Here is an 18,749-nt window from a genome sequence, read left to right as displayed (position 1 = left end):
AATAAAAAGCAAATAAAAAGTTCCAAATAAAAAGTATTCTTACTTGATTACAAATCAATTAAAAGAGCAAAAAGTGTCAAATAATTTTAATGAAGAAAATGCTTTGAGCATACTAGCAGAAAGTTGGAGAGGTGAACACACGTTGCCAATGTGCTGTACAAGTCCGTGGCGTACATTTACACACATTTCAAAATCTGGCATACACAAATCAATCACCAAACTCAGATTTTTCACTCACACAGACTTCAAAAACACCAACAAACACACCTTTTCTTAGACACACTATTTCTCCATCTACAATCACTTTAGGTTGCAGTCACATACATTACTGATTTGTTCCTGAGTCCTTTTCAGTCTTTGTAACTCGGGCGTATCGGTCACAATACTGAACCCTCTTCCTTTGCTTTCTTCAAAGTCTCTTTTGTATTTTACCTACAGAATAGAAAATACAGAAGAACAGGGTTGTTTTCATTTTCCACAATGTGCCCCTAGCAATTTAGCAATTTTTTTTTTTAGTGTAAATAAAGCACTTGTGAAAAGCTTTCAGCCTTTAAAGGAGAAGCCTGCCTTTATCCACTAACAGAGATAGGCAGCAACTGGGCAACATTTCCCAGTGCCCAAGCAACTGCCTCCTCCAGGGGTGCCATGGGCTCACCTCTTTGAATTCTGCAACTGTGGAAATATCACTCTCAGTGGTCATATCATTTTCAAACCAGTTACCACAGAACTATAGCACCTACTCTTACACAACGAAAAGTACCTATAACTAATTCTGGAGATCTTCTAATACACAACTTCACATTTCATCTTCTATTCATGATTATTCTACCAGTCTCTTTCCTGGCTGAAACATAAATTACACATTAAAAAAATACTGCATGAAAAGAGTATTTAGAATGTCATGAAGTCAAACCTTTGTAAGGTATGGAATGGCTGCCTGTACAAGCTTAATATGTCCCTCTTGCACATATGCATTTGGATATTGTCTTTAATCGGGTATTCATATATTATTCTTTGACAAGGCCCCTGCTTTACTGTGTACACAGCAGAGATGGTTCCATATGTGGTTGTGTCCTTTTTTCAGACCAGATTACTCAAATCCTACCATCGAGGTAGGAATATTAGTTTCCTCAGAAGCTTTTATATAGCTCTCATCACAGCCATTAATCAATCTGCATAATGCACCCTGGAAAGTGGGAATGGCAATATTCATACTACTAGGACAGCCTGCAAACTGAGGTAAAATAAACGTAATTTCCAAAAACATACAGGGGTCTCAGGGTGTTCACTCTCCAATTCCTAACAGCTGAATATGTTCAAATTATAGGCTTGGGTCACCCCTACAAATACCCAGTACTTCTGCAAATCAGTCTTGGGGTACCCAATTTCAACATAAAGAAACAAGATGAAATCTTCAAAATCTTAAACCACTGTTGAGCAACATACAAAACTCTGCATCAATGACAGAGTCGGGAGCCATTTCTCCACGGATGGATTCAGCTACCTCACCCATAACAACTTCCTTTTACTTCCTATACCCCCTGCTTTACTCACTACACGCATCCAGATTCTGCAACACCTGGGAGAGCAGCAGCACAGACAAAGCAGGATTCTCCTTCATACAGCTGATAACCAGAAAACACCCAGTGCATGCACCAAATTCAAGGCTGGCTTAGGCTTATTTCACAAGCAAGCACTTAATGTTACGATGGTGATTCACAGAAAAGAAATACCTCTAAATCAAGAAGTTGAGTTTGACAAGGCTATAGAATATAGTTTGTCCTCCCCATCCTAAACCTCAATCAGTATGCTAATAACTTTTGCTTTTTTTTTAATATAGTTCACATATAAGCCCATCAAACAATTCCTCGAGACACGGCAGTAAATGACCACATTAACAAACTACCATTTTTCCTGTGCTCCAGATTTGGAGCTGGCTGTAGATTTAACAAAAGTATAATATTTTCATGCCACCCTAAGACAAATGGAACAGACCCTTCCACTCGGGCTTTTGAGCAAACCACGGGTTGATTGGCCCATGCCTTTCTGTTCATCCCCCCCAGGTTCAAGCGCTCTACAACTTCCATTTGATCACCATATTTCAGGTATCACTTTGTCTCATACTGAGTTTCTAAACTAGTCTAGTCCATCTCTTCACAGCTTCTTGCTAAATCCCTTTACCCAAGGCACTCCAATATTCATTGCCTATTATCTCCCTTCTATCAAATGGCTCTCCATTTTCACACTGTCTGACTCTCAGGCTTCCTTAAACATACTGGGTGGACATGCTACTCCAGGTCTTTCTGGTGCCAAGAAAGAGGTCTTAGGAGTATCTCTGAACTTTCTATATTTGAAGTCATACAAAACTTTATCCACATTGGACAGACTTCCGTGGCCAAGGACACATGACTAGCATAAAAGCCTCTTTCATCTCAGCAAGCTTCAACTCCTTAGCCCTAAGTGCTAAGACAACTGAGCTGTTCAACAACTCAGTTGAACGCAACTGCTCAAAACAAATAACCTGTCAATAATTCCAAGTAAGGGAATAGTCTCAGCTTTGTAAACTGCTGAGTATTTTGCACAAAAATTTCAAATTTGTCCTGAAGCAGGCAGTGGACATGGAAATGTTCATCCTTACTGCTTGAAGTTTACCAGAATTATGAACAAATGAAGGCATCTTAGAAATGAGTTCAGCCCTGCCTAAAAGAGATTACCTATTGTTAGAAAGAGCATTTCCTGTTATTAGTTCCAAATGTACTAGCCATTAACTTCAAATGACCCTTATTCATCTTACAAAGGAACAGAAGAGGAGAGGGAGGGAACTAGATAGTTTTAACTTAATATTTTTAATCCCTCAGTCAGATAAAAAGGGCTCCTACTGTCTATTAATAAATCACTTTGCAGGAATAAGGTTAACTGCAGTTCCCAGAGCAGCTACTTTGAAACCATTAAAAAAGTAAATTATTTAAAACATTAGCAGAGTTAATATATGCATTATTGGATTTTGCTACCTAACTTCAAAATGTAGGTTTGAGTTATAAAAATCACAAAGTAATGTAATGTTTCATGAAGAACAAAGCTCTGTGAAATGTGGCCCACTAAAACTCTAGTTAGTGTACGTTCTAAAAAAAAAAATACCTCAGTTTCCAGAAAATGTTAAATAATAAAGAAGTCATCAGTCATTTAGAACTGAAAAGAATATTCTGTATAAGAGCTGTAAACATCACTAGAACAAATTATTTAACTGTACACCCAGGGCTGTCTGGGATGGAGTTAACTTTCTTCATAACAGCCATTATAGTGCCGTGCTTTGTATTTGTACCCAGAAAAGTGCTGATAACACACCGCTGTTTTGGCTATTGCTGAGCTGTGCTTGCACAGCATCATCCAACATCACCTCTGTAGGCTGGGGGTGAGTGAGGGATCAGGAGGTGACACAGCCAGGACAGACCCAAACTGACCAAAGGGATACTCCACATCTTAAATAACCATGCTCAACAAAAGGAAAAGGGGAGAGGGGACACGAGTGACTAAGGCAGCCCTCTGAAGCAACCACTGTGTACCAAAGCCCTGCTTCCAAGAAGTGGCTGGACATTGCCTGCTGATGCCAAGTAGAGTCTTTATTTTGCTTTGTTTCTGCAGGCAGTCTCTGCATTTATCCCAAAAACCTTGACTCATAAGGGGTTGGGGTTTTTTTTGTATTTTCTCCTTCTGTCCCACTTAGGAGAGAGAGTGAGAGAGCAGCTTGGTGGGCACCTGGCAGCCAGCCAAGGTCAAACCATCACAGACTGAAACCCTCAAAATTTAGTTTTGAAATGGAAGTGTGTAATCCCTAATGGCTGTATCATAAATGCAGTCATTTCCTACAAAGATGATTTTTAGTAACTCCTAACCAAAATCCCAGCCAGTGGATCATAATGTTTCTCAATGGATCCAAAATACAGTTTCACAGATGCAGAGCACCCTCAGTGGTGTCTGCTCTGAAAAATTGATCTTCTGAAAGACAATGTGTGGCATAAACATCAGAAATTAAACTGTAATAAATCACTATAAATTAAAAAGTTTTAAGTGAAAATACTTCATGAGAAGTAATACTGCACAGACCCATGGTGAAAGGACTAAGTGATCCAACAGATCTTCCACAAATCAAACTTCTAAGATTTGTGACATTAGCAAGAGATCTTTGAGAGACCCAAAGAGAGGAATGTGTAAATCCACTCATGAAATCAGCATGAGGTGGGACATGAAGCATGACCAGAGCGTCCATCTTACTCTGAAGGACAGGGAGTCCATCTTACACTCTGCATAAAATATTATGCTGGAGAAAATGCTGCTCATATTTTTTTGCAGGTACACTTGGCACTTGACAGAAAAGCCACCTATTAGGATAACAAGATTAATTTTTTCCTGGGAAAAATACTCTGAAAATATAAATGGAGCATAAAAGATTGATTGTACTCTTGGGGATTTTGGCACCTACCCATAGTTCAGCCTTATTCACAATACCAAAAGCACATATCAGTTGAACAAACACCATAAGAGTGCAAAAACACCAAAGAAAAAATATCAGAGAAAGAATTCAACATGGTGGATTATCATGCTCTTCTCACCACTAGAGAGCTGTGAAAAATGCTGACCTCAGAAACACTATTAATTCCATCTCCACCTCAAAAAGATACTCAGCCACTACAGAGTAAATATTAATTCCCCAAGAGCTATGGCAATATTAAAGCTAGTTTCCTGTACAATCCCTTCTTCACTTTCCCACACAGACTGGGCAGTTGTGAAATTCAGTCTCCTTCCTGATCTGATACACTGCATAGCTCCACAGATTGTGGCATCATCATGTCTCACATCCAGCAAGGAAGGACTAAGCAGGTAGAATGAGAGGATGGGACCCCTCACACCCACATTTGCCCTGAGAGGAACCTTCATAAACCTATAGTCTTTACCACACCCTGAATATTTATGAATTTGTTTCGGTATGCTGTGTTTGAGGCTTGCCCAGAGCCATCTGCTCCTTCTGTGCCCAGCACACACAACTACTTCCCAAAGGTCACCATCTGCTAATACACTGGTTTTTACAGACTGGCAAGAAATCCTCTGCCACAGTACAGGTCCTAGAGGCACATCTTGGCAAAGATGCCATTGTTTGGCTCTGCTTCTTCCATAAACCACATAGACTGGTGATTTTGCCTCAATTTATCTTACTTCTTACAAAATTAATGGCAAGACAGAGACAAAATTTACTCAGTAAATTAGGTTTTTATGAATATGACTAAAAAAATGCTTACAGGTAAATCAAATGTAAAGAACAATTCTAGACAAAATTCTTTAAGACTTTTTTTTAGTTGACTAATCCTTCTTAGGGAGGATCCCAGACTGTCCTATCTGAAAAAGCCAGGTTTCATTTTTTGTGGTGTCGTTCATCTTCTAATACTGCCCACAGCTCTACATCTCATTAATTTTCTGCTCATACTAGAGGCACATTTAAGTCCCATTTAAGTCCCACTGTACCCAACAATGGTACCCAATGAGCTGAAGCATTTCTTCTCCTAATGGCAGTGAAACATGGTCTCCCCACTGTCACTCAATTAGAACTGAACAGGAATCTAAACAGGAATCTAAACAGGAATCTAAACAGGAATTGAGAATGGCATATAGAGTAGACCAAAAAATTTGTTCTGAAAATTTTTGTATTAACTGGAAGCTCTAGGTTGGGCATTCCTGAGGGAATTCAAGGAGCCATGGACTCCTGAAAGGCCACAGATGAACGAGTTTTGCTGTAACAGGGGACTGCAGGGTTACAGAATTCACCACAAAAGAAAAATAAAAATTCCAGAAGACTGAAGTTTGCAATTTTTTCAAATGGTCTTTAGAATGCACAAAGTCATATTTTAGATTTTTTTTCCTTTTTATTAAAGAGAAAAAAAGCCATTTTCACAATTCATAACTGAAGCATTCATAATAATAGTTGAAACTTTCTGAGAGAAGGAAGTTGCTCATTCAAAGAAAATGTGAAACTGAAAGCATCAATACTTCAACACAATAAAAAGCCTTTGCAGTTATATGGATTAAAAATTTCAAGTGCCATCTCTATCATTAAATGTTCTGTCTTTCTACATACCTCATTCAAACATTGGGCAAGTCTGTGCCACCCTGTGAAGTACAGCCTCAGCGAGTCTCCAACCATCTGCAAATCTCTGCAAAGTAATTTCCTGAAGATCTCAGCAGTTTTAGCAGGGAACTACTGCTAAATAACAAAAATCTTGGAATCCACGTCAGAACAGTAAAAATGTTGGATGGGGGCAAATTAAAATATATAAATAGTAGCTCTGGAGAGAATGTCTCTACAATGTGGTCCCTTTATACTGAGGATGATGCAAGTGGCTCAGAGAAAATGCATGGGCAAAAGCGTTCCATACCCCAGGATGTGCAGGGACAGGAAATTGGAGGCAGTGAGAGATCAAAAATTTCAGAATGAGAAAAAGATGAGAGTCCTCCATTTGGATATATGACAACAGCATGTGAACAGTAGCTGAGATCCAAGTAAAATGATGACAGAAGAGAGTGCAATCTGATGCTGTTTCAACAGGCTTACATCCAAGCAAGTAGACTAGGCTCCACTCCATCAAAAATCACTTCCCCTAAAACTACATAGGTGCTTCTGTCCAAGAAATTATTTTTATACTACTAAGTATGCTCTAAAGTGCCTTGCACCTTGTTTTGCTATGGGGCAAAGTGGAAGCCAGTGAGATTCTACCCTTCTCTATTGAAATGTAATACTAATGTTTTCCAAAGGCTGCACACACAGAGAAGATGACACAAAGAATGGGCCAGGCTCAAAACAAGCTGATTTTCCCGCATGTCCACCAGTGATTATCATCCCTTTAACTTGTGCAACAAACTTTACATCCACATTTTAGAAGCAGTAAACAAATTCTTTGCAGAACTGGAGCTGAGGAGATACGAGGTTGCAACCTGCATGACAGAGCCTCAGATCTTCCGTCCACTCCCTATCACTTGGTAGATGATGTGTTTGAACTACTTTATCTCCAAGGAACAGAAGTCTGGGGAGGTGAAGGATTTCTTACTCTACCACAACGGAAAGATACCTGACTTTATCACGTCTCATCTCCAGGCAGAAAATCTGTATATATACATACATACATACATATATATATTTATGTGTGTGTGTGTGTATACACACACACACACACACACACACACACACATATATATACAATCCAAATGTAGTCTGATAAATTACCACAAATTTTAATAATACTCTCAAAATGAAACCACTGACAGCAAACTCCTCCAAACAGAATGATAATTATCCAACATAGCAGGGGGGTGGGAAGGAAACACATTTCAATGTCTCATGTATAGATTTGTTAAATCCTGGAATATTGCTTTTATCTCCAGGGTCTGAACTAAACATATAGCCCCTGTCTTGCTGTTTTCATCATTGGGAAAGAGAATGGCCAGGCAACCACCAGGACAGCTATAAACTCATGAGCTGTGTACTCTAAAGGAAGTATGCAGTAAATCATGAGTATGTGAGCTGCTATATGCCTACACTCCACAGCAGACAGAAAATGTGTAGCTGCTGGTTGTCTAAGGCACCAAGACTAAGCTAGCAAGTCCTGCTGAGAGGCAGGATGTGTTAGCTCAGGCTCAGCGCCGTGCAAACCACGGTCATGCAGCACAGAGCTGGCTCACAGTACTAGCAGAGCTCAGAGGCATCTGGCCACCGGGTACCAGAAAGATATTAACACACAAATGCACATCCACACAAAAGACAGGCAGCTACAGCTATTCTGGGGGATTAAAAATGAAGCAGCAAACAGCCCCTTCCCTGAAAAGCCCTGCCAAATAAAATCTCACAAAACCTACTTAATAAATATTCCAAACAACACAACGGTCATATTCGTCCAAGTACAGAATACTCACACAAAAAATCAAGCCAAAAACTGAACTAAAAAAAATCATGTAAAAAAAACATGTACATGGCATGTAAAGAAGATTAACCACAGAAGAGATGTAACGAAGACTGACCTCAGAAAATTGTAATACAGACCAAGGGCACAAGCTGCAGTCATATGCTAGAAAAGGTAACCAAAACAAACACTAATGGGCAACATAAACTAGCACATGACATGTGAAAAAAAAAGAACCTGTAAAACTTTAACAAACTGCCAAAAAAAATCAGGGAATGTTCGCTGCTGTAGCAGAAGAAAGAAGCTGAAATGAGTCCAACTGAGAGCCATCAGAATGCAGCCCAGAACAAAGTGCGGAGGAAAAGGAACTGAAAAATCTAGATTTGAGCAATGCAGATGTGCAGGCACACAGGAGACACAGAAAATAACAGGACACAGTGCAGTTATACCCTCTGGCCTCTGGTAACAGTTTAGCAAGCTTGGCATCTCTCTGTCACTCAGACACCATGTAGCTGGCACCTTACATACCACTCACATCAGTAAATATCCTCTTGTCTCAGTCAGCTACAGCTCCTCTTGTTTATTTCCATGGTAAAGACACACCATCTCTATTCCACAGAGTTAACAGGTCATAACAGATCATTTGACTTTAGGTGCTCTCACGGAACCTCCTTACAACTGCTTGTTGTGCAACTTATGGCTCATTTCTTGAAAACTGATGTATCAAATGGGAGCCTGCAGTGCAACCCTGTTTGTAAAATGTGTGCACATTGCACACGACTTGTGCCCCCTTGGCCATATTGGTTATGGATGTCTCATTCAGACAGTTCCTCTGTCCCTGTACAATCAAGGCCAGAGAAGAGGGACTGCCTATCTCTTCCTCTTAACTGAGAGCAAATTCTGAAATCCTTAACATTTTGTCTGCCTTCCAAGTTTTCTTTCTTCCACTCATTAATGAAGATAAAGCCTAAGTTATTGAAGGCACCATGAAGGTAGCATAGGGCTTTAGAAGGAGCTTCCTTTTCAAAAGCTGGAGGGAAAAAAATATGAAAGTCTATAAAATCAGTTTCTAGTTAATACATACTGCTTGGCACCCAGAGATTAGTCTTAGTTAAACTCCAGGCAGAATTTGACTGTAAACCCCATTTTTTCAAGACTAAATTCTCTATTTTGTTCTTCATTTTAAAGCAAGAAGAAAAGGAAGGTGAGCGCAAAATCATACACATAACAAAGGTCATTTCATACCAGAAAATACATAGTGGGCAGTTCAGCCTTCTATGTTTAGATTTTCATTCATTTTCAACTGTGAATGTCACATATATCTGAGTATCTTAATAAATTTCAGCTGCAGAAGGAACAGACACAGAAAATATTTTCTCTCAACTAAAATTCCAAAAACTATCATAAGGCAAAGGTTTGTAAAGAGGACTGAATCCCTGCAAATGTTAATTTTTGAAGAAGTCCATTAGTTGAATGTCTTTGAGGAAATAATTTCTTATACAATTCAGTATGTAGGTAACCACCTATAAATGCAAATCTAATATTTACATCAGCAGCCTCTCAAATAACATAACAACAAATAGACTGAAATTGTTAGATAGACAGGAAACTCATATAATTTCAAAATTATAGCCACATGAACTGAGATCAGAAAATGCCAAAGGTCACCAGTAAAATTAGAGGTGCAACATGATTCTGTCTTTTTTAAACAAATGCTGATGTGCTCAAATCACCAGAATACATCAATTCCAGCACCTCCAAATCATTTGCCTCTACTCCTAGAAAATTCTTGCACTGGTAAATCTACCTCATTTGCAAAGATGATGCCGGCACATGACTCCAGAGTCCCTGGCCAGGGAACTCCAGAGTTCCCCATGCTCATCAGGAATTGGACCCCAGCCCTGCCACAACTCACTGGAAAAGAGATACAGGTTATCCTCAGCTCCTAACACTAAAGGACCCAAGGGATATATATGAGAAAATCTTAGCCACATACTTAAGGTGGAAGTCCTCTAGAGAGAACATGGTAACTTGGGGCTAGTTTTCAGGTGTTGACGGTAACAGGGAAATTAGGCCGCTCCATTTGTCAGTTATCTAAGTAAAATGGGCAATAAAAATACATCCAGCTCCCTCATCCCACCCCCATCAAAAACATTTGCTGCTCAGACTCTCACTTTAACATCCTTTCACTGAGATCAAAGAATTAAATCATCCTCCAAGCCTGGTCTTCGGTTTTAGGATCTTCTTTGGGTGCCTCAACTAAAGAATTCTAACTACATTCAGTTTATCCTTTAATACCATTATCCCAGGGAATTCTTTGGGTGGTGATACCTGGCCAGAAACTGTGGGCTTATTGGACATAAAGCAGATGCCACTATACACAATCTCATCAACCTACTAGCTTTTACAGTGAGTGGAGAGAAAAGACATTTTTAGAGAACTCAGCTCATCCTGAAGATACTTAAAGCATCCTAAATATACTTTAAAATGTAAAAATATGAGTTAAAACTACCTAAAATACCTTTAGATATCTTGAGATGATATCTAAAGACATCTTAAAAGTGATACATAAAGCCAGGTAAAATGAACTTGATCCAGAGCTCCAACACTCCCCGTTATAGTGTCTGTACATCTCCTGTGATGCTGTATTCTCGTGAGCTACTTCAAAATAAATTCATGACCAGTTTCCTAAATGTGCAGAATTCTAGAGCTGCACACAGATGCCAGTACTGAGCTTGGTGTGGGATCAGTTTTCAGACACAGAAACTATCAGCTGCATACAGCAGTGGTTTTTAAATTGAGAGCTGAATCACCAGATTTTTTCAAACTGTGCCTGTAGAGCAATACGTAAAACCTAACTAAAAGAGTGATTATTTATGATGTGCAAAGGAACGAGAAGGGCAAGTTACCCTTTAAATACATCCATTATTCATTCCTACTGAATACACATGACTTCTGCTTCAAACAGTGAGGGATATGTTGTGAGAGATGCCCTTCTAATAAAAACAAGGCAGGAATGTTAGTACCAGAAGGTTCCCTGCAGGCTAAAAAGTGACAGTTGGCTGGGCTAGGATCAGAGCAAAAAGTGGGGTGTAGCAGCAGGGCCTGCTTATATAGGAAAATAAACAGAAAAATAAAAGAAAGGGTCCACAAATTGAAGGAATTACTCCAGAAATTAACTGAAAAGTGTTGGGGGGATGGGAAAAAAACCACAACAAAACACAACTGCCTAAGAAAAGGAAGACCAGGCATCCCGAAGGAGCAGATAGGGGCTGTACTTTCCATTTCTTAGCAGAGATGTTAGCTAGTAATTATGAGCAAGCAGTAGGGGAGGGAGGGAAGAGAAAGAGTTGCAAATCACTCCAGCTGTAAAAACTGCTCCCTTTGTTAAATGGCCCTTAGTGAGTGGAGAGAAGGTGAGAATTTAAAGAAGGGTCTTTGTTATTTAAATGCTATCCCGTGCTGCTTTTTCAGAACTTCCTTAGAAATGTGTAATGAAAGCAACTATTTTTCAGTTCCAAGCCATAGGCTTAGGGTTAGAGCTTTTTTATTTACTGACCGGGGAAAACTAGGAAAGAGGTCATTCCCTCTTATAAAAGAGACAAATGACGTCCCTATAGCCGATACACCCTACCTTCTGATTGCTTTTAATGTTTTGAAAACATTACACAGATGAGGTGCATCACTACTGTAGAGTCCTCTACTTGTGAAACAGACACTGATTCTGTAAAGTTTTTCATAACTTTCAATGATGTTTATTTTTCTTTCTCACCTCCAATAAAGAATTTACCCCTCCCAGCACAATCTAATCTTTTTATTTCAGGGGAGGGAGATTAGTGACTATCTGATACAAACTCTATGTGACATTTGCATGCAAGGAAATAGACTAGCACATCACATTAGAAAAAACTCCAAAAGATGCTAATTTTCTTGGATATGACATGGTTTGTATATTTTTTTAGAGATTTCTTTATCTAGAAGGAAAAAGTGTCAGCCTACATTCAGCCAGCATGCTATATACCCTTTTTAATAACTCTGGAAACATCATATCCTACAGGTAAGGTGCTACAGGAATTTTGTCCTGCCCTGTACAATTCACCTGTGCAGGGAGGTGTACTCTACACAAAGCAAGCACAGCTTCTGAGAGTAGTAATAGAGCCAGCCTGCACAAATCAAACAAGCTGAATAAAAGATGCATTTTTAGGCCTCCTCTCAATTACAATTCATAAACTTTGAGAAATGGTAAATATTGCAAAATTAGTTCTAGTACAATACCAAAAAGAAGCTCAAGGAAAAACACTGTCTCTTCACAACGAAAAAAACAAGAGAAGCTACATCCTTGTCACTCCACACATCTACCTGTGTACATTGGAGTCATTATATCTTGTTGTTTAAACAGGCCATATAGGACTAAGTCTGGGCAGGCACTTCAAGGGTGTTGTTTCCACCACAGTATTGGTTTTACATTATTTTCCTGTCACAAAGCTTAATTGCACATTTTAATTCCAGCCGGATGGAAAGATATGAAGGAGTATTTTCCACAGCATAGGAAATTTTCAAGGGAGGCCACTCGGATGTATCTTCCCTGAAAGGACTACTACTGAACACTGTGTGTTGTTGTGGGACTGTGTCTAACCTACTGTAACCAGCAGGAACATGGACTTCTCAAAACCCAGTTTCAGCTGCAGTTATTGTTTGGAGGGGTGTGCTCTGCATGATGGCTTGCAGCCATCTAGGGACACTGTGTTAGCAGGGAAGCAGACACTGGTAGAGCAACAAAGATCAAAACCTGCCATAGGAAAGATGTCTGTCTTTTTTGACACCTGCAGAACATCCTGGAAACAGGCACATAACATAAAAGTAAAGTGAGCAAAGAAATAAAGACACCATATATTCAGCACAAGACAGAGGGCGCTGAAAAGAAAGTTGCTACCACAACCACTGTCAGATAACAGCAAGAGGAAAGGAATTATAAGGAATTAGTAGATGTAGGTACATTGTACACAGAGCATTAGAGACAGCTATTTGTTACCTATTATTGCTCTCATTTCCTTGTCTGTTTACGGCCTTGTCCTGATTCTTACAGATGGAGTTTAAGTCCTTTTCAGGGACATACAGTTTTTTTTGTGTTGAATTTGTACAGTTCCTGGCAAAGCACTCTAGGACTACAGCCATTAAATACTGCATTAATTTGGGTATTTGCTGAGAGCTGACATAGTGGCAGCTATTCTCTCTGCCAGAATTCAACCAGGGTGTTCAGATGGACACACCTATATTCACTGAGCCATAGCACCCAGGGGTTCATGTCAGTGTTGTTCAAAGTGTTTGGGGTCTACAAACCAGCAGATTCCAGAAAATCAGCTACAAAGTCAGAGGAAGAAAGAACACATGGAGGACAGGCAGCAGTAAAGTGAGGAGTTACACTCCACTCCCAGACCTGTGTCAATATGGTGCATTAAATGCTTGTCTCAGAGGTGTATCAATGCTGACACAGGCACTGTCTGTACCAGACTTTTGAAGAGTGTGAGAAGCACACATTCAGGCAGCTTGTCTGTCACCACGCACATGGCTCACGTCAGCATACAGCGCTGGCATGGAGAGCAGAGTGTGGATGGGATCTCATACCAGAGAAATATTATTTTTGGTTAGCTTAGTCTGACTTCCACCACTCTGAACAAACTGTGCAGTGTGTGTGCACTACTGTAACCTCAGCCAATGGTCCTGTCAGTCCCAGCCCATCATGCCCCTGATAGCAGCACCAGTTCAGATTTGGTGCTCAGATCAACAAGGTACCAGATGGCAATCAGATGGCTGCACATCCAAAATGCCCTGCCCTTCAGGGTGGCTCTTCATTTGTTTGCTACACACTAGTAATAACCCAAGATGTGGGAGAAGCTCCTGTCGCACTCCTGGCAGATTCACCCTGCTGGATTCTGCTTGCAGCAGGAATTCCTTGTCCCATCCTGGCAGTGCTGGTGTCTGCAGAGGGGATGGAGCAAGGTCAGGGGCAGACCTTCACCTTCAGCCTTGGAGGCTCCTCAGTGGAGCAAGGTCTGCAAACCGCGTGTGTGAGAGTCAGCAGTGTGGAGCTCCAGTGGGAGACCCAAGTGGTACCACGGAAAGAGAGCGGGAGATGGAATCACCGGTGAAAGAGAAGAACAGAAGGGAAGAGAATTTCAAAGATAAATTTAAGAGATTTGTGATATTTTTCTGGCTGCATGAAAGAATTCTTGGGACCCTCAAAAAATCCTGGATCTGTCTCAGTAATTTTTGAAAGAAAAATGGAGGGGAAAATATATTTGGCATTGCAAGAATACCAGGTGGCTTCACTGTTTGGCAACCATCTGGTCTCAGTTTTCTCTTTGTTAGTAGCACCAGCATCAAGTGAGACAGAAATAGAAAATGTTAACTTTTAAAATATACACAATTAGACAAATAAAAGCTACCACCAAGCAAAGGGAATCCAGCAAATGGATAGCAGTGTGAAACACATAGCAAACCATTTAAAAGAAAAAAATTAAGCCACAGCCATCCTGAATTAGATCTAAACTGCAGTTAATTTAATGCTTGCAATATTGCACAAGAATTATATTTTTTCTAGTTTCCTAGTAGTTTTTCATCATCCTCCCCTCCAGCTCCTCCACACACACAGTAAAAGAGCTGCAGAAATAGACAGAAATGTTCAGATTACACAGAAGGCAACTGATGACAGAAGAAAAAACTAGAGGAAGGAGGGAAACAGCAGCAGTGCCAGAACTGTAGGTGACTACAAAGGAGCAATCCAAAGGCCCACATTTCTTGATCTGTCAATTATAATTAAATTTAAAATAAGCCATAGTTGAATTTCACATGGAACTCTTTTGTCAAAGATAATGATAAGAGCACAAAGAATTTAAGACATCTCTGAAGTGTCATTTCTTCAAGATGGTGGTTATTGACCGAAATGAAGATCAGTTATTTAAAATATGAAGTGAATGCAAGGCTAATTTTTCAGATGGAAGGAGAGGGAAAACTATCTGCAGATTGACTTGCCTCGATGTAAAACCTCTTGTTTGCTCACATGCAGTAGGCAATTACATGACACTGCTTTTTCACATTACTAATATAGCACATTTGCATGAAGAGTTTTGGCACAAACTTTTTGCTTTGTTATTTAAGAACTGAAAAAAATCACCAAATAGAAACAGAAAAATAACAATAACAAACAAATCTAATTTGAAAATTAAAGAAGAAAGGCAGTTCAGCAACCAAAGACCTCCTGGCCTCTGCTACTTGACTTCATGGTCTTATTCCAGCTGTCAGAGGAAACAATAGATGAAAACACAGTGAGAAGATTGAATATTCTAAAAAACTGCAACAAGGTCCCATAAATGCCAGTGCATACAATGTAATCATTTCCATCAAAGAATAGCATGTATTTATCATGGTTTATGGGCAGAAACTTGTTATCACAATCATATTTTGCACTAAGATTAAACACTACTCTGCCATGAGAAAACTCTTGACAAGTGTCTTGAATTTTTAATTATTTCTTTTTATTAACTTCTCCTAATTTTTAACAGCTCTGTAGCGGTAAACTTGCTTTGCCCATTTCCACCTGCCAGCTAAATTTCTGACAAATACTTTATCTTCTGAAATTTAATTAATTATGGGTAGATGCCAACTGAATCTTTTATTGGTTCAACCCAATAAGGGGCATCCTGCTGAAGGATTTAAAGACACACCAGGCACAGAGTGAGAAAGAACCCCCAATAAACATCAGGAACCCTAGAAAAGCAGAGATGTGGCCACTGGGCTGAATCCCCATAGCATCCATGGAGATTCCACTTCAAACCTAGTACTGAGGACTCTGCACTGGTATCTTTTACCAAAAGCACTAAAGTGCTAATTAGAGCACCACAGCTTCAATACCCTATATACTCTATTCCAATCGTGACAAAAATAACTACACTGTGGAAACATGTGTTAACAGAAGATCAATAACCCTGTCTCCTCTCAGCTGCCCATCACTTTGCTAAGTGAGTAAAAAATCCAAAATTACACCACAAAAAATACGTGACTGAGTGATGACACAGCACAGAAAAAGAACTGAGAATTTCCTGAGAAAATATCATCCCCTTTTCTATTACTCTTTAACAGTCAATATAAAAGATATTCCAGTTTTAAGGGAAAAAATTAGACACAGATGTGTGTTGCCATAACTGTTACTAAATACTTCAAGACTTAAAACTAAAGGCCCTATCTAAATTGTATTTTGGCAAGGATTTATAGAGTGTTATTTGGGTAACATGGAAATAATTGATACATATCAAAGGTGGATTATTTTATAAAAACTTCCTATTATGCACACTTAATATCTTAGAATTTCTTGCTTCTGTTCTCTTTGATGTGATGACTATTAAAAGTCTATATGTAAAAAAATTCTTTACAAACTGTTCTCAAACCAGAGGTATGTCATTCTCTCAAAACTATTCAAGCTTGACATTATTTTAAGTGCTGAGAGTAGTATGTAAAGAAATTAGACAGGCTGAATTTCAGAATCAAAAATGTTTGAGTTATCACAAAAATATTTGTTACCAAGATGCAGTGTTACTACTGTGTTTTAATGGCTTAGGAAAGGCATTCTTAACTAGCTGAGTATTGCTATTTTTAAATGTCAGTGAATATTTATATAACAGCTTAACACACCCATCTGCAACAGTCTTTGTCTCTTTAAGAGTAAAATGCATTAATTTTTTTTTTTTAGATTTATCTATAAATCAACATAAAGCTGGCAATTTTGACTAGGAAGTCAGGAAATCAGCTCAGCAAATATGGTAAACTGTTCATAATTTCTGTCATTAAGTGTAATATATAGCAGTGACTGTCCACATAAACCACTGCAAATGTCATAAACCAGGCTGAACAACCAGCCTGATAGTACAACAGTTTTCTATAACATTTCCCACATTTAAACCTTACATTTAGAAACAAACAGATTCAAGAAACTGTACCAGCTGGTGGAAGGAAAACACAAACAGATCATGTTCTGTTTTCATTTGAAATAGGAAGATGGTGATCAAGTATCTTGTACTTCAGAGTTCTCCAAGTTCTTGCCTACTAATTAAATTCAGACACTGACCAGTGACACATTTCAGTTTGACCTCAGCCACCTAATGCTCTGAAAAGAATGTACAGGGAAAAAGGTCAAACAAATTCCAACTTACTTTTAACTACAGCCTCAAATCCTCTGTGAACTCCACACCACATCTTGCTTCTTAAAATGTCATAAAAGCTTCAGTAGACCCCAGAGAAACAGCATCTTTCCCATGAATCTTTTTATGAGTCCTTCAGCTCACACCAAAGCAATTCCATGACTCCAGTAATTACATACGCATCTCACAATCAAGAAAGACTCAGTAAGCAAAACGGGACACTATTCCTTCCCCTCAAAAAAAAAAGGCAAGAATTACCCAAGCACAGTATATATTATCAACTCCAAAGTGATATACAGCCCTTAAAGTTAGCACTGATTTTATTGAGAGTTCCATAACTAAATACACATAAATCTGGCTTTTAGGTCAACCCGTTTCTTTTACCATAGTACGATGGAAATGCCAGGTGCAATTCTAGCTGATTCAGCTGGAATTTCTGCCAGGAATTCAAGGGAGTATACATGGCTACAGATGCTCAACCACATTTTGAATGGATGCAGTGTATGCTTTTCACGTGCTTAAGCTGCTCTGCCAGCCAGTGCAATGGAGACAGTGCCACAGTCCCAAACTCACGCTTCCTGCTTCAAAGCAAATACTGCCAGATGTGCTACCTCCATCCATACTGCCATGCACAGGAACTCTAGATGAGGTTGAGAAAGGCTTCTCAGACCCCTGCTGAGCCATCAGTCACATTATTAGCTGACCCTCAATGTGGAGAAAGCAGAAGGCAAGAGCAGAATTTGTTCCTGGATACCTTTTAGCAACTCGTTCAGAAATACCATCTATTTATTATTTTTAATTTGCTGAAAACAATATAAACACATGGCAAAAATCATGCCTGAGAATAACAATTCTTGTAATTCCCTTATCCAATTCTATGTCCTAAACGTACAGGTTAGAAATGCACATGCAATGCTTGATCTTCCCTTATCAATTGGCAGAAAGCACCGCTCACAGCATTAACTAATTACAACTCTAAATTATATTCACCACCCAAAACCTAACAATGCAAAGTGTTCAAAACCTCCACGATAAGCCAGAAATACGATGACTATTTTTAATACAAATTAAGCCACGGGCCCTTGAGAACAACTGAGTGAATAACACAAGGTGGATTTAGCTCCACTGTAGCTATTTCTCCAGCCCCTGTTACATTAGCATACAATTATCACATAATTAGCAATAAAACAAAATATCTTCTAAAAAAGTCTGTTTGCCGCAATCTTTCACGGCCCATTCTCACAATGTCTAAAAGCTTAAAGTTTTTTCTTCTTAGCCTCTTCTTTCTCTTGTGCTCTCCTGCTTTTTCTTCTTTTTCATCTCCCTTCCCCCCGTAACCCATCACCAGAGATGGAGCCTTTTTCTTTACGCTCATAATCAATCCTCCCAAGCTGGATTCCACTGCATCTTGACATAACAATCAATTACTTTCCACAACCAAGGGTTTCCAGAGAAGAAAGAGTCCAACATAAAGCTTTCCTTATTTGTTTTACAAAAGCAAACATAAACCTTTGAACAAAATTTTAGGGATGAAATGGCTGTGGGTTTGATAGATAACTATGTCAAATTTGAGTACATGCAAAATTCTTTTTAGAGGAGATCAGAGAAAAAG

General features: G+C 39.2%; 1 protein-coding gene across 2 annotated transcripts in view; it reads right to left on the bottom strand.

The window, feature by feature from the left end:
- Positions 1 to 18,749, bottom strand: part of NEBL (nebulette) — a 248,962-nt gene that overhangs the window by 137,806 nt on the left and 92,407 nt on the right. For both annotated transcript variants that reach the window (XM_058830976.1, XM_058830975.1), the window contains exon 4: positions 325 to 432. In XM_058830976.1, the coding sequence (XP_058686959.1) occupies positions 325 to 432 (108 nt within the window). The remainder of the gene's footprint in view (positions 1 to 324; positions 433 to 18,749) is intronic.

The sequence above is a fragment of the Poecile atricapillus genome, chromosome 2 (genome assembly GCF_030490865.1).
Source record: "Poecile atricapillus isolate bPoeAtr1 chromosome 2, bPoeAtr1.hap1, whole genome shotgun sequence".
Lineage (NCBI taxonomy): Eukaryota > Metazoa > Chordata > Aves > Passeriformes > Paridae > Poecile > Poecile atricapillus.
This window is presented reverse-complemented; position numbering and strand designations above follow the sequence as displayed.